This window comes from Temnothorax curvispinosus, unplaced genomic scaffold (genome assembly GCF_003070985.1).
Source record: "Temnothorax curvispinosus isolate PA1 unplaced genomic scaffold, ASM307098v1 QBEX01008186.1, whole genome shotgun sequence".
NCBI classification, from domain to species: Eukaryota; Metazoa; Arthropoda; class Insecta; order Hymenoptera; family Formicidae; genus Temnothorax; species Temnothorax curvispinosus.
In genome coordinates, this window is record NW_020217966.1 from 58,770 (window position 1) to 83,371 (window position 24,602).

Below are 24,602 nucleotides of genomic sequence, written 5' to 3' on the forward strand. Positions count from 1 at the left end.
TTGATTGAATTACATAACAAATTCTCGTTTCAAAGAAATAAATAGAAAATTTATTACATGTGGAAATTTAAACATACGTGGCACGACTGGAATTTTATATGAGGTGACCGACTAAAAATTGCATTCCGATTGCTTATCAACTATTTTTATTTTCTATTTTTATATTCGATAACGTTCGGCTAATGTGACAATTCGACCATTGGTTTTGGTCAGATTGGGTCCATGGGTTTTGGGTCGTTTCTAAATTGATTTAATCTTATCAAAGTATCGAAGATTAAATCAATTTAGAACGACCAACGGTCGAAAAAGTCTTGACGATTAATCTGACCAAAACCAATGGTCGAATTGTCACGACATTAGCCAAACGTTGTCGAATATGTAAATAGAGTCTTTCTCGTTTATTAATTATTGGCGAAACGAATACATATACTTTCTGTTATTTTTCTTTTTTTATACGTCTTTAATGGGACCGTGTGCTTCGATTTTTTTCTCAACAAATTTTTTTCTTCGTTGCTTTACACGCATGTTGCATTATTTGTGTTACTACTCGTGATAATTCAGCTGACCAAGGTATCGCGGAGTTGCGCATGCACTCGCGCGGTAATCATGCGAGCCGGGCACGACGACGCGTGGCACGATTATGCCATAAGACTATGAAATTACGTCTACGTGGTTTTTTTTCTTCTACGTATTGTGTCTACGCGTTGCGCTTACACGAGCGTCTTTTCGCGCGGACTATAGGGAGGCCTGCGTAAGCCACGACGCGATATTTTGTCATTACGCAAGAAGCTGCGTCTCTGAGTCAATTGTGGGCAAAATAAAACGAGATAATATAATAACGAGCTAGAAAAGCGAGAGAATAATCCGTTGCGAGAGAAAAGGGAGGAATGCAATTTCTTAATGCGGCTTTATCCCTTTCACCGTGGACATAAATTTTTATTACATTCTAGCGGACGTTGAGTTCGAAGGGAGTTTTTACCTTTAGATATGAAAGAGAAGAAAAATACAAATAATCGCTCTCCGCTCTGTGTACAGCTTGCTACCTGTATTTTCTTGTATTTTTTAGTATTTTAGTACTAATTGTGCACAGAATCGAGTTCTATCTGTTTTTATAAGGTAAAAAAAAAACAATTGATTAAAACCAGACATTTTGGCACGAAAAAGTGGCAGGAATCTCCAAACATTCCATATCATATTTACAATTGAAAGTTGGTTGCTATTCTTCTATTCATATTTCTTTTCTCCTTATTTCTGTCTTTGTTGAATCATTTTATATAAATACTCTGTCGATTAGTTGAGCGCTTTAGAGCTCTCAGAACGGATGATCGCTGTACCTGACAATCGAGACCCACGTGCGTGATACCCAAAATACCCGCTCCCCTGTACCTGTAAATAGCTGTTTACAAACGGGTACATCGCACCTATTGACCGGGTGATAAACTACTCGCCAACGAATAAGCACGAAACTTATTACGTGACTTAGCAAAGAGAGTAGTCGTATATTTGTCGAAGGATAAATATTGTCCCCGTGAGTCATTAGGCATTTTTTTACCGCGATGGCGGTCGAATTTCTTTGTCATGCATAAGCGCTTGTATTGGTTTTTTGCTTGCATAATTAATTACCTGGTGGTCGCGAAGAACGGAGAGAATCCGTAGGCCGTTTGTCGCGAGGCTGTCCCTGCGAAGCGTCCAGCACCTGCGACCTACCCGAGTATCGATAGAATATCACGAATATCCTCGCTCTCTCTCGCTCTCCGTGCGATCTCCGGCGTGTAAAACGTCCGAGAAATGTAAAACGGCCCGAAATCCAAGTTGCGAACATTTATCTTCGGCAAATATTTAACGTTGAAAAATAATTTCAGCGTAGCTCGCCTCTCTCTGAGCGCGAGAGCCTCGCGTCGAAAACACGGGTGGGAAAGAGGCCCGGCTATCGCGAGCGTTGTCAAAATCGATTTTGCATTGTCCGCACATGTTCCAGCGCAAGAACTTAATTTACGTAGCCCACACATAGGCGTGGGCTAGCACTGTTTACACGCCATGTGCGACCAGTGCGACGACGACGATGGCGCGGGCGGCGGCGGCGGTGGTGGCGAGACCGGTGCGCGATATTTCGCGCATGAGGAACGCGGAGAAGGTCGATCCTCCCCGCCTCTCGCGCTCTCTTGATGTCCCTGGTCGCGGTGATAAAAAAAAAAGAAAATATTTCGCAGCTGTGCTCTGCCGTCTCTTTCGCGGATTGTCTCGCGCGCGCATCGCCCGAATCCGCAGAGGCGAAACACAACGGGGAGTTAATTCGGTCCTTGTGGGAAGCGAGGAGCACAGTATCGTCGTGCGATTTCAAGGTGGTATCGGGCGTCCTACATCCGCGCGACGGTGGTCCAGAAGCATTTTCTTCGCACGAACCTTCTCGGCAAAAAGCACGGGTTATCTTTATTTTTAGATAGAAGCGTGTCCTTCTATCGATTGCGCGGAAATATTTATAGCAACACGAATTAAAGCGCATGTCAATACGAAAAAGTATTATAAGATTTTCGAGGACGTTTATATACGATAATGCAAATCTCGGCACAAGTGCACGCGCGCTCATAATATTTCAATTTATGTAACATATTGAAAAAGAAATACGTATAGAAGACTATACAGTGTCATAAATTATTATAAACTATTTGTACCTACTCATTAGATATTCCTACTCGTACAGACATTTATTAAGTTCTTAAAGAAAACAATGGAAGACGTCTTACGTGTCGCGCTCCGACATTTCTTTTCAATTCAACTAAATCTTGAAGATTTTTCCGAGGAGAAGATGGAAGTAAACGTTTCTTTGATTCGCATTTAAGTCGCGTTTGAGAAATAATGATTTCCCTCGCATCATATCCAATCGCTGCACGTGTTAATCTATCCTTGAAGAAATCATCTATCTGTTTGCGACGTTGCACGCGAACTGCTGCTGCATAGCCTTATCGATCGTCGAGAGGCGCGGCCTAATGCTTAATTCCTTCTTTTTTTCTGTAAAGGAGCATCGGAATTCCCTCGAGGACTTTCGATGCTGAAATTATAAATACAGAGAGGCGTATAAGCACTTTTGATTTGAAGAAAAACAATGACACGATTTTTCAGAACGAGCACATTTATTTATAGCTTTTCTTATCGTAATTATTTAAATGATCGTTTTATTATTCTCAAGATCGTTCTACGAAATTACCGCTGAGTATTCATATCGTGAAACGTAAAGTTGCACAAGTATACTTTCGGCGACCGATTTATTATTATACTGCCGTGCAGGAGTACGACCGCATTAAAACATCGTGGAGTTATTTATAAGCCCTAATAAGGCTTCTATTTTTAATCCGCACTTTCTACGTCTATTTTCTGCTTCTCTCTGCCAAAGCGCGGGCTAAATAATCGGATTAGTTTAAGTACGGCAAGTGTGAAAAAAAATGTTATTAAAAAAGAGCAGCCTCGCCGGAATGAAACTGCGCGTCCGGTAATTTTATATATAAGAAAAGTTAAGAAAGATTAAAAATATTCCGTTACATGAGGAAGCGGGAAAATTACTTTTACTGTCGTAAACTTGGGGCGGGGTGGTAAGCTCTGGTATATAATTTACTTAAAGCGAGCGAACTTAAAATGTATTTAAACGCAAGTCTAATTTATCCAAAATGGACTTACGCGAATAATTTAAGGCTAAGCGCCTGAAAATACCCCCGCTAATGAAGGTTGTGTAAATTGACCTGGAATATATACGCGAGACAAATCCGAAATAAACGCTTGAGTAATTGCTTTATTTCGAGTACAGCGAGTACAAAGAAAGAACGTGCTAAAACCGTTAAAAAACATATCGATTATTTAACTTAAATAATATTTCAAATATCAATATCTCGTTAAACAAAATCAGATCCCTTCGTTTAATTACAATAGGTGTTATTTTGATGGAATGTTTAATTTGAGATTTAACTTTTTGATAGCCACGTCGAGATATTTGATGCTGAAAACCGAAGTAACGGCATATCGCGATCAAATTGTCGCCAAGGAAAGATCGAGTTCGTTGAAGTCGAATATACGTTCCGCATAAAGCATCCGTGTATCATAAGGAAGCCGAGATTTATCTGTAACATTACACTCCGATATACTGGCGAAATGAGCGCGGCATAAAGCGTTGAGCAAACGGGACAAAGCGTCTCGCGATTACAAACGTGTTTGTTCCGTTCGCACGAATATATTCCGCGCCTGACCTCTCTCCGAGGCAGCGGGCGTGAACGATAGCGACAGAGAAGCAGAACGATAATATTTATAGTATAAACGGGCGCTATAACACGAGGGTTCTCCGGCCCTATCGCGCCTACCACGCGCTTATTTACGCTCGTCTCACTTCGAGAAAGGTTCACTTCGCCAAATATTTTAAGCACTCTGTATCTCTCTTCCTCTCTCTTCCTCTCTCTCTCTCTCTCTCTCTCTCTCTCTCTCTCTCTTTCTTTCTCTTTATCGATTCAATAAGGAGGAAATTGCACGTTCATTTGTTTGACGCTAATATAAACGCGTGATTGCGTACAGAGCGCAAATATCTAGATGTACGGCACCTCCCGAAAGCCGCGGGTTATTGACTTTCCTGGCGTTTATACCAAGAATAGATTTTCCCGAGGCGCTCCTTGTCTCGCAGAGAGATACGTTTTTTACCGCGCATGAAAATCTCACGTGTCGCATTTCGCGAGTAAGATCGCTTTTCGCGTCTCGGCGGCGCGCCGGCGCCGGCGGCGGCACGCATTTATATAAACTCCATTCGCACGCAGCTGATGTGCGTCGTAGCGAGAGAACTGGATTCGGTCTCATTAAGGAGCAGGATCCTGGCGCCCCAGGAGTAAAAATTAGGAAAAATTTGGGGAGTTATAAAAAGTTGTAAACTAATAAAGGTATGAATCGTGTAACAGAATTGAAATGGGCAATGATGTTCATATGCACCATAAAATCTAATTTTATACTAAGATATCGTTATAAAATGGATATACATAACAGAATGTTTATGCTCCTATTAATTTACAACTTTTTACAACTTCTCAAACTAATTTTTACTTCTGTCAGAGTCCTGTGATCCCTGAAAGAATAAAAAATTGCCACAATTTGGGAGAAAATACGTGTCGCGAACTTATCCAAGCGACATTTCCGTCGCCAGTAAGCTTTGCGCCGCGTCACGTTTATTAATTAGATGAGCTTCAGAATTCGAAAGTCGTTAATTACACATTTAGAACGCCGTCACGATATCTCGCTGCGTCTTTTATTTTTCAAAACCGCATCGATGTTATACGTATAAAAGATGTTTGAAGGAAGTGCCTGAAAGATCCGAATCGTTCTACTCTTTCGCTTTGAGGAACGTCTTTACGAAATCCTTTAATCATTTGCGTTACGTGGGACTAAACAGAGCACGCGCTTACGCCTGCGGTGAATTATTTACTCGCTTCATTGTAATCCGCGGACAACGGTACCGCACTTTCTCCCGCTGTCGCATTACCTCGTTATTGCAATTTAGAACCGCCGTACTTTGAAAAATATCTGAATTCCGTCATCGAACGTCCTAAGCCCTCCCAAACGAAACGCCGTGTCATTTTTCCCGCTCCACGTTTTTGCGACTACGTCAAGAGTATGTGTGTGTGTCCGTTAGTTTAATTTAATACAAAAAGCCGGGAGTATACCGCTACGAATAAAGGCGAGACGACGAAGCGGACGCCCGATGTTGCGCGAAACATTCGCGTTACGTTCACCGGTACGCTCGTATCGAATCTCCCTCGCTCGTCCCCCCGAGTTCCTATTCTAAATATCGCGATGACGGGCACACGGGCAACGTTATCGCGGCGCAAGAGGCGGCTGCTTTTTTATCGCCGAGCGTAAAGGTCAGCGACACGCATCGGATCGGATCGGGGGATCGGGATCTTGAACGAAAACCCGTTAAGCTCGCTCGACCGCGCGCTCTCCGCGTAACGAGCACCGCGCTCGCTCGCGTTCCTCGGCTTCCGCGCGCCGGGCGCGAATTTCGTGGGATACCGGGGTGGAGGAAAGGGGGAAATTTTCACGTGCCATCGAAATCTATACTCAGCGAAATTATACCGGTCTCGCTCGCCGTTTTGTCGACTCGTGCGCGCGCGCTTCGGGCTCGGTTGACGAGCGAGTTCAGGAATTACGGGGAGATAACGCGTTGTTGACAAACTGTCGGCTAAGCGAAACTCCGTTTTCGAGCTAGCTAGGGGCGCACGTAAGATATCATTTTTGTAAAATCCAGCGGCCATGTGTATGTACGGCGTTATAGCGATAACCGCGATAAGAAAGTTTACCTGAAGAGAGCATCAGTTCCCACAACCGTGGAATACTAAGAAAAGATAAACATAAATAGTTATGATATAACTAAGAATGTTCATTACTATACTCCGTCCAACGAGAGATCATGATTGATCAAACATATATATAACGATAGGGCACAAGGTGTTCGCGTTAAATTATTTTTATTTTTAATAGTGTTGGAAAATATCTATTAAAAATAAAATAATTTATAACGCGAACACCTTGTTGCGGCTCTGTGCCCTATCGTTATTTATGTTTGATCAACCGTGATCTCTCGTTGGACGGAGTATAGACATTGATATATACATTTAAACGGAGATCTAAAATTATAATATTTTATATAATTAAATAATATTGTGTTACAGATAATTGAATTCATAATTATAATATTTTAATTTAATTTTAATGTATAGATTTATTATAATATATTAAATATAATATTTAAATTTAATATATTATAATATTTGAAGTGTAGTTACATTCAACTGGATTTTTTTTATAATTCTAGCACTATATAAGGTAGATATAATTACCAGTTTTTCTCACGTAATTATCTCGAGATCAATTCGATTAAATGGTCACGCTGTCCCTAAATCATCACGCAATCAATTGCACAATTAATGCTTGGATTAGGCCCTGTTAATCTTCCTTCGTGACAATCTGCCGCGAAATTTATTCGCGCGGCACGAGCCGCACGCGCCGTTCGCATAAATGCCGACGTGGGAATTATTCGACGCTCGTCATTTTCGCAATCGCTTTAAACATTAATAATGGACACACATCGTTTCCGATTTCGAGTGTGCGAGCGACGCGCGCGCTTAACATTTGCAAAATCATTGACGGACTGCAATATCGCCACAACTCTAGCATACAAAAGGAGAAGCGAACGGACGGTCAATAAATAAGTTTTAAGTGCCGATATTCCGAAATTATCGAGCATCACTTTCGACACCAATCCGATTATTGATCCTTTTATTTCAAATTTTTTTTTTGTTAACTCTGAAGCAGTCGCGTGACGGGTGACGCATGTCATTCAGTCTTTTCATATCTCGTCGAAATGTCGATGAAATCAAGCGATGCCCAATGTAATTTCATGCTGGATGCAGAAATAGGCATGCGAGAGATTTATTTGAAAAAAATTTTACAAGTTATTCTGACAAACTTGCTTTTTTTTAGACAAAGCCGGTCGAGAGTTAAATATCTTGTTTCTTATTTTTGATTATTTTTCAGATATTCGGACGAGCTTTAGTGATATTTTTATTCTCCTAACGCAGAACAGAAATGATTGACGCTAGGCTGAATAAATTAACGCGAAGCTATCGCAAGAGGATCATTTTTAATTACAGTATCGGATTCATTCAATTTATCGAGAAACAGTGGGAGGTGGAACAACCGCCGGTATCGAGCAACACCCATTTCGCGGATACACCCGAGTCGATATCTCCCGAACGATCTCGTGATCGATGCAAGATGCATATTCGCCAAGGCCGTGGAGTTTCGCCTTTTTCCCTTTCCTTCCCTTCCCCTCCACGGCTCTTGTTTGCCGATCGGTACATCGATTCTACGTGCCGGTATATCGCCGCGGCGCGGGCGTTTCGCAATGGGAATCGTCGTGGCCGCTCGCCGCGTCGAGGGAAAACGACAAACGACAGCGCTGGATCTAAAGGAGGATCCACATTATCGAGCCAAACCGCGAGCCGAACTTCGTCGCGAACCGACATTGTCGAGCCGATAAAGTTCGGCTCGATAATGTAGACGCATGATCGGTTTGCGGCGAAGTTCGGCGGTTTGGCTCGATAATATGGACTCTCCTTAAGGATTTTCAACGTGGTCGGGCACGTTGCTCAAGTGCGATCAAGGGGTGGGTAGAGCGAGGCGTTACCTCGTGCAGCGTAAAATCTTCCCATGTCGGTTGCGGAACGCAGAAGCGTAACGAGAACGCTCGATCGTTCGTCGAACGGACAATAAAAAATATCCCACTTTTAACTCGGACAGACGCTCGGATTTGTGGTAAAATTCGCCATTTAATTAACACTGGATTTTATTTAGAAAGAAATCTCAGAGAGAGAAGGCCTTTATATCTGTTGAGAAAAGATGCGACTCTGACGCGACTTAAAATAACCATTGAGATGCGATATTGGCGTTGAATTCGCGATGGAATGCCTCGCTTCAGGCCTGCAAATATATAGGCAGAGATGATATTTCGACGAAATATGATTTGACCTCGCGTTAATTAGCCTGGCATTCATCGGCAGCCGTTTAGCTTTAGCTTCTCGGTTCGCCTCGTCTCGTTTAAGTCACCGCCTTATACATCACCGGTAAATAAACGAGCGAGAGATCGCTCCGGACGCGGGGGCTGCGCGATAAGGAGGCGGTGGACGAAGAGGGGAGACACGAAACACGAGGCCGAGGTACATACGTTCGAACGCTTTTTTCCCGGCCGCGCCGGTCGACCGGGGACCGGAGCTTGTGGATTCGGGCCATTCGTCAAGGCCCGAGATAACCGGCGAGGCTTTTGGCACCCGAGGAATGGCACCGAGGGTGCAATAACCCGGGTGCGCGACGCATGCACGCACGGGACGACGTTCTCTGGCACGGGCATCGCATCGGTCGCCTCTCGTTCCCCGCTTCGGTTTAAGTATATACCGATGCGGAACGCCGTGTTCTACTGCATGCGCCTTCGTCGATGACGTTAGAGACGAGACGTATACGTCTCCGCGAGTCTCGCTCCTTCGTCGGCCCCGGTTCCATTTCTGGGATCGCACACCGGCTTTCTTCACGCGCGAAAAGTAGAGCGACGACTTTTTCTTTCGGGCAAAATCAGTAAAACAAAATCGGGACGGTCGGGTTCCACGAAGGTGGTCTCGATATGGCGAAGGCGAGACTCTCAAGATTAATTGGGACGTTTCCTCGAAATGGAATTTAAATGGAAGGAATTTAATTTAGAATGTATACTCTTTTAATAATCGATAATTTTTAATTTAACAATTATTATGCATGAAAGACGTAAATGGGACACCTTGTCTATCGAATGTCCCTAAGTAAAGTTCCTTAATATAATTTTTACTACAATTTAATTTCTTTTATCTTTATTTTCTCTGAGCCTTGTAGCAACGTATAAACTTGTGATATGTACTTAATAAAGTTATTATTATTAATTATATACCGGGTTCTCGTGAGGATCGATTTAAAAAGCGCTCGGCCCGATTAGGATCGAGCGTAAATCGGAGTAACGTCGCCGTATTTATACGGTGGCAAGGTCTCGTTCCTTCGATCGAGGTCCAACGAGCGACGGTCGCCAATGGAAACCGTCGCGATATCCGGCGACGTTACCGGGAGTCGTGCGGCCTAATCTTCGAGGTCGGCGTTTTCTTATCGGGACATTTTTTCTTCCTTTCTTTTTTTTAACGTACGCGAATCCAGGCACGATCGCGATCGCGTTATCGCGGCCACCGGCGTCAATGCCAGCCGAGGTCGTGGATTTCTATCGCGACTCGCGGTTATTATCTTGTTGCGTGCGCGCGTACACGCTATCGACCGATACCGGAAGCTATCATGCGTTATCGCGGATCCCGCGCTCGGTGGGGAATTCCCAGATATGCCGAAAACAACGAGCCAAAATGAGTTGGAGCTGAGTGAGTCGCTTTAACGAGTCGATGATGATGAGATATTTTTAGCCGCGTCGGTAAGAACTTTCTTTTTATCAGGATAAAAAAAACACGAAAGAAAAAGGTGTAGGTGTGAAATAAACAAAAAAAAAAAGAGTTATTTATGGTTGGCCTATTTACGTTAAGACGCGATACATATAACAGATGATTATTCTTGTCTTAATTATACTTCACAGCGTTAAAATTAAATAATATATGTAATATCGGATACGCAGACCGGAATGAGAAAGTTTCGTTTCAATCTGACGGTACGGAGGACAATGTTAGAGATAAGAGTCATACACTGATTTTATAACATTATCCCATTTTATGCGTTTTGCATTCCGTAATAGCCGATTTCTCGTCGTCTCCCTTCCGCGCCTCCATATTATAGGAAAGAAAAAAAAATGATAGCGCGCTCGGGGCTCCGTGCTTCCGCTCGTTGCTCTTATAGCGCGGCTTTTTTATCGCGCGCGCGCGCGTTTTACACGCACGCGTGTTTATTTCGGTCGATTTCCGCTTCGCGGTAGCGGTTGCATCAGCAGCAGCAGCAGGCCTCGCGATAGCGCCGTGGCGTGCGTGCGAACCGGGTCGCGGTGGACTTTGATTGTCGCAGAAATATATACGACGCAAAGTCCGGACGCAAAGAAACGGACTTCTTCCTTTCTTTTCTTTTCTTCAAATTATCATCGCCTCGCGTTACCATTTCCTGCCTGCGCGTTATATACCTTATATACCGTTTTTAGAGTTGATGCAACTCGCACGCGGCGCGGATAAAAGCCCATCAGGGTCTCGCGCACTCTTAAACCGGTATAAATCGCGTGTTTTTCTCGACCCGCGGCCGGGTGCCTCGAGTCGAGAGGCTTCAAAACGGACGGAATCGTGACGGACTCCAACGTCGGCGATTTATTTAAAAAGCCGAGGGAAGCCGATATATAGACCGGGATGTGTTTATATGCCGAGACGCGGCGAGGCGATCGCGACCCAATTCTGTCCGACTGTTGCATATAAGTATTTTTCATCGACTCTGTGCACGACTCCCCTTCTCTCCTCCGCTTCGTGGAGGCTCCCCCCCCCCTCGGTCGTATCGCTTTCTTCCGTCACGTCGCTTTTCGAAATGCCAAACTGCGACAGCTCTCTCGGTTTAACTGCACTCGCTCTAACGGGAATATTTCCAACCATTGCCGATCTTCCTATCGGTATAACGCGAGATTCGGGCCTCTCTTCTGATGGGAACAGGTCGCAGATGTGACCGGAAACTCTTTTCGCGAAAGAACCGTAACGATTTTACGGAACGAATCCTGATCTCGTTATATCGCAACCCAATATAATGAAACCAGTTTCTCAGATGTAATGAACCAATTACTCAGATAAAGTCTACAGAACCTTTTAGACTTGCGTAAAAGCAAAGCGTTTCTCGATCACTAACGATTGACTATGAATAAATGCTGTTACAGTAAATGTGGCACTTTTTATCAATAAATAGATAGCTTTGTATGTGTCGAGGGGGGGGGGAGGAAGAATCAGGAGCTATTATTTCTACAAACTACTCTTCTAAAGATAAAATAATAATCTCTACTAAAAATATTATATCCTTTTCCTAATGCATTATTAAATATTCAGCATATGGTTGAAGATCCGATCTTTGTTTGATAACTATTATAGTAAATGTGGCACTTTTATCAATAAATAGACAGCTTTATACTTTGTACGTGTCGAGTTAATATTTCTACAAGCAACTCTTCTAAAGAGGAAATAATTTCTACTAAAACAATTATATCTTTTTCTTAATGCTTTATTAAATATCTAGCATATGGTTCCGATCTGCGTTTGATAACTAAAATATAATGTTAATGATTCTCAGAGAACTAAATACGTCAGTTTTCTAAAGCTCCAGTCTCCACGATAATTCTGCGATAAATATCATTTAAATTTGTTTAAATGCCCAGAGCGCTGTCCGATCGCTTTTATATCTCACTATCACGGCAATCGTGGCGATAAAGTTGCTAAACCATCCTCGTTGATATTCTTGTTTCAGGCAGCTGCGCGAAGGAACACTCGCGGAAAACGGCCTACAGAACGACAGTCGGCTGACGCTGCTGCCGAGCGTGGAAACCGGATTGTTGGTGAGTTGAACACTCCCGTGTCCTGCACTTGCACGGCACGTGTGGGTATTAATCAAGTCGACCTACGACGCGCACTCCGGCGCGGGTAATGAGTAGTTTATCGGCGCGACTTTTATCGCCGTGAAGACGGACCGTCGACTCGCGGTGGAAAGTCCAGTAAATTTAGTCTGCCCCCCTCCCCCGTTTTTCTTCTTGGTATTAAGGAGAAACATTTTGTACGATTGCTGGGAATTACATAAGATCTATTTACAGAACGGAAAGATATACATATATATACCGGAATAGAGATATGCCAAAAACCCTTCTTTGTTTCTTCGAGTTCTGTCGCGAATTAGAGATTTATCCGACAGAGATAAGCCCGAAACGGGCTCGGGGTTCAGGTTCCCGATTGCTTCCATCTGCCGTCTCGGCGAAACTCCGACAAGCGGAGTTTCCAGCTGGTGGATTGCTCGCGCGACCGACGCGGTATACGCATACGCCGCCGTCTGGTTTTTCCGTCGCGTCCGCGATCGCAACCCGGATTCTCGCGCGCCCCGGCACACCGGCTCCCTGGAACGGTTCCTCGCTCCGTTCCGCCGCCCGGCGCGGAGGACGCGCCGCCGGTGACTCGGGCAACGGAGGAGAGCGTACACGGAGGCGCGGACAAACGCCGTTAACTCGCCGGCGTTCGCGTGTGTATTCGCCGGGTCACTTGGTTTCTCGGTCATATCGTCCCCGACACCTTTATCCTCCGCGGATCCGGCCCGCTCGCGATTCATCGCGATCGACGCGCAACCTTGTCCCCTCGGCCCTTCCAGTCCTTAAATGAAACGAACGTTTAACCCTTCGTAGTCACACTTCTCTAGAATCCCGCGGTAGTGTCACACTGGGTCGCATTGACGCAGTCGACTTTTAATGGTTGCCATTTTAATGGTATCGGTCTGATCGGGTTCAAATAATTCTGGAACATACCTTGAACATTCTGGAATATAAAACAACTGCGGTTTTGTGAGAAATCAAATGGTAACATGTTGAAAAAAAATCGTGAACGAGTACATGATTAACGGTCTTTACCTGTAGAGGATACTTCAAACTCTTGTAGATGGCGGACCAAGTCCTATTTTAAGCCAGGCATTTAGCTGATATTTACAATTAGATCCAAATGAAGGTGGGTCAAATTGACCCATGTGTGACTACGAAGGGTTAAGTATCTCGTTTTCATTTCAATGTTGTTTAGCGGAAATTTAGCGCTATCGTAGCCAATCCACGCGAATCGCGATTGTTACGTTAATATTAAAAAAAAATGTATTACAATATTATATTATACGCGTGTGCGAAGCTTATATAAAATTATTTGGTACTTTACACGTGTAATTGTATATCATCAGTTACGGTGACTTAATTAGATTCGCCTTGATGTAATTAATGTCAATTAATTTAATTTAATTCCGTGCAATTAATACCGGAACCTTTTTTCGTACAGTGTGACACAAATTTCGACCTTAGAACACGCTCGTCGCGCGCGGAAACATCTGGCCGCGGAACGATCTGTTACAGAAATCGGAGCGCGTAAACACACATGACGCCACGGCCATATGACTTCGGGCGATGTAATGTTTCGTAAGGTTTGGACTCGAAGTAGCGTAACGTAACGTAACTCCAGCTCGGCCCTAACCGGCCGCGACGCGACACACAGGTGCTGCTGTTCCGCGCGCGGAACACCCAGCCTTTTAGGAAACAAGGTGTAGCAACGTCACGGAAACGGTTCTCCCCCTCTCGTTTGTGCGTTTCCGCTTAAGAACCGCGGAGGATATTGTCGAGTCGAACAAAACGCGAAACGAAACTTAAACGTGTAACGCTCGAAACTTCCTCAGGCCATTCGCGAGGTCTGAGGAAGAGCCGCGTGTAACCCTTTGCTTCATCGGGCGATGCCGCTAATTCGACTGTCGATTGCTCGAAACCATCCGTTTGCTTCTGAGAACAATAAGAATAATATTATTGCGCGCACACACAAGATTGGTTTACGATAAGTCGGAAAATGACAAAGAACACGAACGAACAAAAGATGTATACACGCGAAAGGTAAGACGCCAGCGAAACTGCCGTTGGCTACGACGCTTATCTAATAAAAACAAGATAATCAGAGCGCAAGGTGGACGGAACGAAAAAATAGACGTAGACTAGAACGTAAGACGGAATAATGCCACAGAGGTAATTTGGTATAATCAGAGGCGACAAACGCGTTGCAAATTTCACGACAGTCTTGATTCTCCGGCCGTGCCTCGGATTTCGTCTCTCGCTTCGCGAACGATCTCTCAGTTTCGGAGGCGTTTCTAAGCCTTTCCGGGGGTTAAGGGGTTGAAGGCATCAGGGTAGGGGAGCCGAACGAGGCTTTCTCTCTTTCCTCCCGTGTCTGAAATTGACTCTGACCCGGGCTAGCAACAGCGCGCGCGGGCGCGTGCGCACGTTTCCCCGGGTTCTTATCGCGCGAGCGACCGAGACTTGTTCGCATAGCTGTCAAGGGGGTCCGGCCCGCTCGGCTCGGCTCAGCTCGGCTCTCTCGGTCACCCGCAGTCAATTTTAAAGTCGGCCTCTGCGTTGGCTCCGGTCCCTACGTGCCATGCCGGCCGTATACGCCTGTGTATGCGTTGCGTGCACGTCTCCCTTTCTCTCTCTCCTGCGCGCCCTCGCCTTTAGCCCTCTCCCCGTTCTCTTTCTCTCTCTCTAGCCGCGATCAGGCCTACAGGGCGTCGCGGAAAAAAGGACACGTCTCGGTGCGTGCCGTAATTATTTCCGCTGTACGCTATACGCGACGGTTGTACTCGTGAATATTCGCCCGAGAATTAGATTCCCGGCTCGATACACCGTTGAACATTTTTTTTGGCAGATGGAATTATTTTCTGTACGTATCCAGCTGACGTATACATTTTTTTTCCCAGAAATCGCGTCCATTTAGCTAAATTAAAAACTTTTTGTTGCAAATATTTGTAAAAATCTTTTGCAGCGTCAGGAAATGAATCTGGGCCTCTTCAAGATCGTGTCAGTTTCGATTCCGACGCTTTTTATTCGAAGGAAGGTTTTACGGAACTTCCGCGAGCGTTTGCGAGTGGCTTGTAGCTGCTCTTCGGTCCACCCTGTAGATATCACTCGTGGGTGGTTTTACGGGGCAGGGGAGCGAGGCGAGACCTACGGGCCGGGTTCACACAGCTCGGCTGCGAGAGCGAGCGCCTCGCGATCGAAGAGCAGCGTTTCGTAGCGCGATTTATCTCTGCGCCTTCCTTTTTTCCTCGTCCGAGCGCTCGCCCGACGATCCGCGAGAGAGAGAGAAAGAGAGAGAGAGAGAGAGAGAGAGAGAGAGAGAGAGAAAGAAAGAGAGAAAGAGAGCCCGGTCGGCTTTTCGGACTCGGACTTCGTCCGGCGACCAGCTCTCTCGCTTGGCTCGCGAAATCACCGTTAGACGTTGGCAAAATGGCAGAATCCATCTTCGCCGGAGTTCGATTAATTTTCGTGCTCCTGGTCCAGTCCGCGACTCGACCTTTTTTTCTTTTTCCCCCCTTTTTTCTTTACGCGTCGCGCCCCCGTGGCATTTCCCAAGCCGTTCGTCGAGGTTTCAACCTCGACCCTCTGAATTACTCCTGTCGAATCCGTCCACCGATATTCCGGTGAAAGTTCTCACGGCGGTTAGAGATGTAATCTTTCGTATCTCCACCGGGTGCACATTATTGCATATCGTTAGTCTCGTTAATTCATTCGCGCGCTACATTTCTCGCTGGTCATTTTTTATTTTACAATGCGCGTGACGTTCCTGGATATTTTAAGACGCTTTTTCCGTACGAATAAAAATTTACGACAGCGATCGCGCGAGAGAGAAAACATGTGGGAAGTCACGTGTAACTTTTAACCGTATTTTATTTTAAGAAATATTTAAGGGGGGCGCTAAACACGAATTCGGCGAAGATTGGATTCTGTCATTAATCATTGATAGAAGTATAGTTGTTTTCTAAGATAAGATAAGAGCTTCTCTAAACTTTTTTCAAAACAGATTATCTGCCGTGATTTATTTTTAAATATATCGCCATGCACCACCGATCGTTCGATATCTTTCGAAAACACTAAAAATTTCTTTTGAAATGCTTCAAGTGTCCAAATAGAACACTAGAGAATTACCAAAGCAGTCAAAATGACTGAGTTGCAATTTTTTTAAATTATTTAAATTTATAATTGCATTTTCTGAGATTTTCCGAAATTTTTCTTGCAAAACAAAAATGATTAAATTCAACAATTTCCTTTTTTCAAAGATATATACTAGTATAATAAATAGCAGGAAATGAATAATAGAAATTAACCGTCGGTAGTTCCAGTATTAAAGACGATAGCCTTCTAAGCGCCATCCTTTCTAAAACCTCCCAGCCTCTTCCGTCCTCGTCGCACGTATCGCTCGACTTAACTACTTTATCCAGTCTTTGGATTTCCGGCGTTTTGGCTTAAACGGCAAACAAGATTATCACGTTAAGGCGTATACGATACACACCCACTTTACGGTAAATTGATTTCGCGGCCGAAGATGACGGCAGGCACCAATCGGTGCGTGCGTCGGCTGCTATTTCCGTCGGAAATACAGCGGCCAACGGCCGCTATTAACCGTTGGGATAATTGCATGGAGTTATAGACGGATTATCATCGCATTTGCTCTCGTGCCGACCGAGAGTTTTCCTTTCATTTCTGGAATTTCAATGGAAATGAATTAAGGGAGAAGCGCGTATAGCCGGAGGATCGAATCGAGAGCCATTTTTATTTTTCTCAGGAAAGCGAGACTATTTCCGCGTGAAAAAAACATCCGCGAAAGTATCCGATATAAAATTCAGTTATCGCATTTTATACGTTTTTTTTTTATTGCAACAAAGAGAAAAGTCTGAAATTCGATAAATTGATATCCAAGCGAGAGTCACGTTACATCGAGAGATTTGATTTTCACGAATATATTTATAGCTATATTTTTCCTTGGCTTTTTACATCCAATTTCATTTAATTCAGCTAGCGGAAAGCGAACAAGTTCATCGTCAGTTACGCGATCGACCACGTCAGCGTTCAATCTACTCTTGACCCGTATCGCTTTTATTATCGCTTTCACTCGTTTAGTTTAGTTAGTATCAGCTTTCGAGAAGTTCCGTAGCGGCGTAGGGATCTCTTCGCGTAAGTTCTCGCACGTATACGCTCTCGATTGCTCGAGAGCGCAACTAGTTTTAACAGTTCAACACTTTTCCGGGAGCTCGGAAAAATTTATTTTACAATTTGAGGAGGTCAGCTTTGCGACGTAAATCAAACGACCATTTTCTTTCTCGGGGAGTTTTTAAAGAGCGAGTCGCAGAGCCACTTCGCAATCCTTAAACGGTCCATCGCGATTCGCCGCGAGGTCCTCCCGCGTCCGATCGATGATGGTGTTGCCGCACCGAGGAAGTTCGCTGTGGGAGACTCCAGACGAGATTGGGTGCCGGGAGTGGGCCCGATTGGTTAATCGTTTTGCAAGAGCGTTTCACCGAGCGACGAGATCGGGCGCTTGGGACACGCTCCGTTCACGAACGAGCGAAAGAGCGTCCGATTTCGCGGCGAAGGCGAAGACGACTCGCGCAGCCTAATTCACAAGGACATATAAATATATACACAATATTTTTTCAAGCTCTTTGAGATATGTCGTTTATTCAAATAAGACATTTGCCGAGAAAGTTCGATGCAAAATTATGTATTTTTGTGTGTATATTATTATATATTTATTATGTATAATATTTATATATAAATTATATATTTATATATCCTTGTTTATGTAGTATTTATTATATCTACATTTGTTTATATTTATAATTTATTGTATAAAGTCAATTAAAAAATTTCTACGTAATGTTTCTATATCGAGAGAGGTTTTAATGCAACGTTTTGGTTTCCGGGAAAAAAAAACTTTTTTAAATGCAGAAGGAGTCTACGCGGTTTACGTTTAAAGGCGTGTCGATTGGAACGCCTTGCATGTATGTAACGAAATACGCAATATTTCCTGTTTTGCTTTGGCACTGCAAACGACCCGATACCGGTATCTCGTCCTTTAGCCGTGAATAGAATTTATTTAATGCGACACGTGGAGCGAGCGCATCGGCTTGATGGCTCTCCCGAGCAGAGCGCGGCCGTTTTCGCTGCAGCCGCTTGCAACATCGGGTGCGACGATCGCGCGCGTGCAAGCGGCGCGCGGGGTCGATTTCTTATATTTAGCGTCGGCTAGATTAATAATTTATAGCGTCGCACACGACGGCATACGGCGAGTAAATTTAACATCTGCGACTCTCTTCCGCGCCGCTGTTCACCGATCGCGCGCGACCCACGGAGATATCGACGTGAGGTGAGGTGGATTCCCGATAGTAGAGACGAGCCCGAGATAGTTCTCAGGCTCGTGAAAGCGATAGCGAGCATTTTATTTGTCCAGATGCTTGAACCGGTCAACTCGATCCAGCATTTAAAACTGCGGATCGCTGAGAACGTGATACGCAGGCACGCGTGAAGGTTACATTCTTGCATGTGGCACTTTTACGTTGCATGGCATTTTTGCCCATCGAGCCGTGATCGTGATCGATCAGCGGACTTTACCCTTCTGCTGAAATTCCTCTTGAATCCCAGCCACTGCTGCGTCGAACGTAAATGATAAAAAAAAAGTGGAAAAAAGGCATTTAATTCTATTAATATCACCTGCCTTTTTTAACTTGCTCTTTTTGGAGCTTCCTAGGATTTATAATTTTATATTCTCTTTGGGAGAAACTGGTCTTGAGATTGCGTTAATCCAGAAACGACGGGATAATTTATGGAATAATAAAAAAAAACGTGGCAATGCAGCTCTTTCGAATCGATTAACAATACAGCTCTCCACAAATTTGATATGCGCAATAGATAAATCCTTCAAGTGGACTTCAAGTGGGTTAAATGGAATTTTAATGCAACATTAAATTATTCTCAGACATGAATTTAACCGAAAATTGAAAATACATAAAAAATGGTCTTCGACAAAAATGCTGACAAAGAGTTAAACTTGTGTGATGAAAAGAAATCAACAAACTTTATTCTACATGACGTTAGTTCTTTTTTATTGACTGGTCCTTTGCTGAAGCTGCGAGAGAAATCGCTTAAAAGAAACGATACAGACTTCGTGGCACGATTGGACGCGCGATTCCCGCAAAGTCGGGACTCTCCTTAGAACGAGTCCGCGAATCGAATTACCGAATCCGACGATGACCGCGTCCGGCGAAAGGAAGTCCGTTAGGTGTGCGTGAGGGATGCCTAACTGTGCTCGTCGAGGGTCTGAGCCTCGGTTCCGCGAGGTTTCCTCTCTTCTGCAGGTCTTCTCGCGCTTTCTATCTCGCGCCGCGGCTTTATCGATTCGCGCGGTCTCATCTTGCACCGGTAACACTCGAGAAAAAACGCCGACGCGATCGGCATTCCGCCGCAAAATTAAAAAAAAAAAGAAAAAATGCGGGACATCGCGTTCTGGAAATACATCAGACTTTGTTTCGCGAACGTTGGAACGTCTGGAAATTTAAAAAAAGACTACTAACAATATATAAGTTAAACTGAAGAGGAATTACTAAGTTAATTACGGATATGAATATAAAGCAATGAGAAAAGTAAATTTCTAAGTATAAGATGACGCAAGAAATAATTAAGTAAACATTAATCGTTTATCTTGCGTAAGCAGCGTAAGGCTTATCACCATAACACAATTTCATATCATAATTTTTGCTTAATCAGGTATTTCTCTTTATGCCGATAAGTGCAAACTAGAAAATTGTGTCGACATTGAACGTAAAAGTTTTCGAGTTAATATTACTAATAACAGATAATGTAATCAACATCTTTATTATTATTATGGACGAGTCGGTTACGACCAAAACACGAAACTGCGCGATAAATAATAAACACTGTCCTTTGGATGAGTCTCTTGAAACGATATCGTACTTCGTGTTTCTCTTTCTCCGTCTTATACACAATGCTGTAATAATTCTTATATCATTTTATAGTGTTGTAATAATTCCTACAATATATTTAATTTAAATTCATACATAAATAATATGATTAATATGACATCTTTCGTATGCTGCGTTTAAAGTAAAATTGAAAGATTAATTGATATGACAGCATAACATATTATTTTACAGTGCTGTAATAATTTGTACAATACACTGTTATTCTGTAATATCCAACTCGTATACATAATTAGTATATTAATAAAGAATGCGCTATAATCAGTACGTCACTGCTGCTGCTCATATCGCATTGCGTCGCATTGTTTATTATCTCTAAGACGCAAGCGGTTCTCGCGTTAATCATACGTCTCTCGATAGCGACATCAAATACGCAGCCGAACCGTTATCGTTTCTGAAATAACGATCCTACCACCATTGTTTCAGGCGCAACGACCGGAGCAGAGCGTAATGCAGGCCTTGGAGAGTCTCAATGATTCACAGGTGAATGACTTCTTGTCCGGCAAGGCGCCGCTTAATCTGACGATGCGACTGGGCGACCACATGATGTTGATCCAGCTGCAGTTGTCTACCGTAACCCCGGCATCGCCGACCGCCACTCAAGCAACCTCCGCCAGCAGTAACGGCCACAATCACCACAGCAGCAGCAGCAGCAGCAGTAGCAACAACGTCGCTGGCTTGCCTAACAGTGGTAATGTCACGAGCATGTCCAATTTGTCTGGCGGTCACTCGTCGTTACAGGCCAGAAGATGCCTAACGGCCAGATCACCGGGAAATATCGTCAAGCCGCAGAACGCCGCCGGGGCACCGGCTGGCAGAACGTCGCATCTAATTAGCAGCCTCGCCAGCGCCCTACACGCAGCTGCCAGCTACAGCAGCAGCAGCAGCAGTCTACCCACCGCCAGTATCACTACCACGACCACCAGCCCGGTATGCTCCAGCCGGGTCACAACATCCTCCACGTCCGTCTCGGCGGCGCCAATTAGCCCGACGCATTCGTCGTCATTGTCGTCCAGCGGCAACTCGGGCCAGTCTACGCGTGGCAATTCGCACGGCGTCCCACCTACGAATGGCAATTCTTCCAGCGCGTGTCAGCCCTGTCCGCTCTATCATCATCATCATCATCACGGCCATCATCACGGTCATCACCATGGTCACCATCATCACCACCACCACCATCACCATCATCACCATTCGAGAAACAAACCTAGCTTGCCCAACCTTTCCTCTTCTTCTTCCTCCTCCTCCTTCAGTTCGGGTTCGTCCCCGATTCAGGAGCAGCCTGCCTTGGAGCCGATGTCCTACGACGCGACGCTACCCAGGAAGAAGCTCTGCAGCGGCCATCACCATCACGGCCAGCCGTCGTCGTCCGTTACCACCAGTAGTGGCGTAGACGCCACGAGGAGTCAGCACGAGGAATCGAATCCGCAGAGCCCGACGTGCGCCTCATCGCTGATGCTGGAGCAGTCGCCGCCCAAGCCCGCCACCCTCGACACCCGGGCGCTCGCCGAGGCGTCTCGGAACCTCACCCAGAAGCTGAAGCAGCTCTCCTCTGAGGTACTCACCTCGCGGGTCGACCTCGCAGAGGTATACATTGTTACCGAAGCCAGTTCCCCCCTGTGTATCATTATTCATGATTCATATTCGTGATTGCACGTCGATTAAGGTCCTAAGAGGTGTGCCGTGATCGTATATCCGGTCTAGCCGCGAACTGAATTATCTGTCACGATCTGATTTTTTTACAAATTGGACTGTCTGTCTGTCTCAGTAAGACGGAATTCTTTGCTGATATTGAATTTATTCCTTGACCGTGGATAAGAATTTACAAAAATGAATTCTTTTACTCATATACTCTCAGGTCCTTAAAATTATCATATTTATGTACTATGTACTCAGTGTTACTTTATATTATTATTATTAATGTTAATGACATTTAAACATTACTGTACAAAATTTATTCTATACAAAAAGTGAAGTGCATATTCTCAATTAATATTAATATTAATATAATACTAATGTCATATTGCACTTTTTAAAAAAATATTCTAAGTTTAACATTACATCAGCGTCTAAAATTTCTATTTTGTTTTGATACTATATAAGTATATAATTTTATGTAGATAAACTTAACATCAATAAAAATTTAATTATACTTTATGTTCGTAAGCTTGAAGAGAGCCTTATCTCATAAGAGAGAAAATTTGAATTCAGATTTTTTTATTCTAAAAAAATTGTGTATGTCAGATATTTAAAAAATTTGTAAATTTAAAATTATTTTTAAAAATATAATAGAAAGAGAGAAAAGGGGGAAGGGGTAGGATATATAGAAACCAATTGTTATAGTCTGCTGTCAAACGAAAATAGTATATCATCAGAAAAGTATTTCGTAAGTCATCCTACATATGTAGGAAAGCAATTAAGGGCATGGATACATTATGGATACGGCACAGAATCTGACGTGTCTCTTTAAATTTAGGAGAACGCGAGACGCAGGCAAGGCGCTATAATAGAGAGTATGCATCATCATGGCAAGGGCGTGTATTCGGGCACGTTCAGCGGCACGCTGAACCCAGCCCTCCAGGACAGACACGGTCGGCCGAAGCGGGACATTAGCACCATCATTCACATCCTGAATGACTTGCTCTGCGCGACACCGGCCGCATCCGCAGGCCACTACAGGCATCATCATCACAGGCATTCGCATACCCGCCAGCAATCCTCCTCGATGTCCGCATCCTCCGCGGGCATCGCAGCCGCCGCGAGTGGATCCACCACGTCGGTCGGCTGTCACGATTCCACACCAGGCTACTCCAGCGGTGTGCACCTATGAATTTATATCGAATAACACTTTCAAATAATAAGACCTGAGAAAAGGTTTCGTAATATATTTAATGTGCAATGCGTAACATGTATATATAATTTTATTATATATATTTAATACCTTGCAATTATATAACGTACGTCGTTATTTTTGCAAAAGATGTATAACTTTTTAAGAGATATCTTGATACAATTAATCTCCATTAATACTAATACGTCGCGTGGTGTTTCCAATGCAGAGGAATTGTCGAAGGAGAACGAGGCGACGAAGGGCAAGATGCGTCGGTTGCGTTTAGTCATGGAGCAACGTCGCGCTAAGAGAAAAGCCAGGCGACAGGCGCGAGCGGCGCCGTACACCACGCAGTGGGCAGCGATGACTCCCGCCGACCCGAACCACGAGCCGAACACGTCGACTGCGACCTCGGGCACCACCACCACCGCTAACAGCGCGGAGCCGCAAAACGAGCCGGAGCTTCAGCCGTGTAGCCCCGAACCGGTCGTAGCTTAAATACCACGTCACTGGCAGTCAATTCACGGCACAGTAGTATCCTCTATATTCGTACACATAGGGTATGATTGTCGTTCGCGTTTCTACCTATCGCACTGATTTATTCCGATGGAAGAGAATGCAGGATCGAACGTGTCCTATTCACAGCAGTTACATCCGTTCCGTACAACTCTCATTCCGCGCAACCAAACGCTGCAAAACGTTCTAAATGTTTTGATTTGACACCTATTTTTGTTGATACCCCGTACACGATCATTACCGCGGATCCGCTGAGTTTCTCTCCGTATTATGCAAGTGTCTCGCTTTCTCCGATTCGCATTACCTTATGCAAATAGACGTAATTCACGAAGATTCGCTGGCTGACGGATTGAGAGATGAACTCCAATCATTTGTCCTTTCCTTCTAACGCTCAGAATCGTCCCTCAATTAATGTAACATTCCTTTTCTATTTTCTTTTTTTTTACAAATATCTTGTTTTGCAGAGTTCTGTTCTTAGGATCAGGAATCTCTCTTTTTTTGTCACCTGTCTTTAAATTCCTTTCTGCGATGCAACAACATCGCATGCGTCACGCATTAATATACAGTCGTCCCACAAAAAAAACCACTTGCAATTCATCTTCATCCACGAACACATCGTTCCAACTCAATCGCGTTTGCTTATTACTATCATCAAGGCACAATGACAACGCATCACGATGATCACACGAACGTTTCCCATGACGCGGACGGCATGCGAAGCGCGTCGGGGCATTTGAGTGTCTATGAAAATGATCGTGCGTGGCGCTATGGTTATATATTAGGCAATATATAGTGTTACCGCTATAATAAAAAAAATTTATATTACATATATTACATATATATCATTACTATTATGTGTATTTAGCGTAACGAAATACTGGGTATCTTACGGCTATCGTTTTCGAACGTTGATAAAACGGTGATCTCGCAGTGTTTGGCCGGACTCAGGACTTGATCGTAGTTGACAATAATTACGCTCGGCGAATGAATCAGTGTGACGGTTTTATGTATCTGTACATCGACATCGCGCGGGAAGTCGATGAATCGTTCTGAAAGGGAGAGAGAGAAAGATTGAGAGAGAGAGAGAAAGAGAGAGAGAGAGAGTGAGTGAAAGAGAGAGAGAGAAAAATAGAGAGCAAAAGCTCTTATTAAGGCTCCT

The 24,602-nt window shown here is 44.2% G+C and overlaps 1 protein-coding gene across 1 annotated transcript in view; it reads left to right on the top strand.

Moving 5' to 3' along the window:
* LOC112457711 (midnolin-A-like) overlaps positions 1-24,534 on the top strand; it is a 32,157-nt gene extending 7,623 nt beyond the window's left edge. The window contains exons 2-5 of the mRNA XM_025020899.1: positions 12,016-12,103; positions 20,524-21,684; positions 22,574-22,913; positions 23,157-24,534. Coding sequence (XP_024876667.1) covers positions 20,548-21,684; positions 22,574-22,913; positions 23,157-23,425 — 1,746 coding nt within the window. The 5' untranslated portion in view covers positions 12,016-12,103; positions 20,524-20,547 and the 3' untranslated portion in view covers positions 23,426-24,534. The remainder of the gene's footprint in view (positions 1-12,015; positions 12,104-20,523; positions 21,685-22,573; positions 22,914-23,156) is intronic.
* The last annotated feature ends 68 nt before the right edge of the window (positions 24,535-24,602 follow it).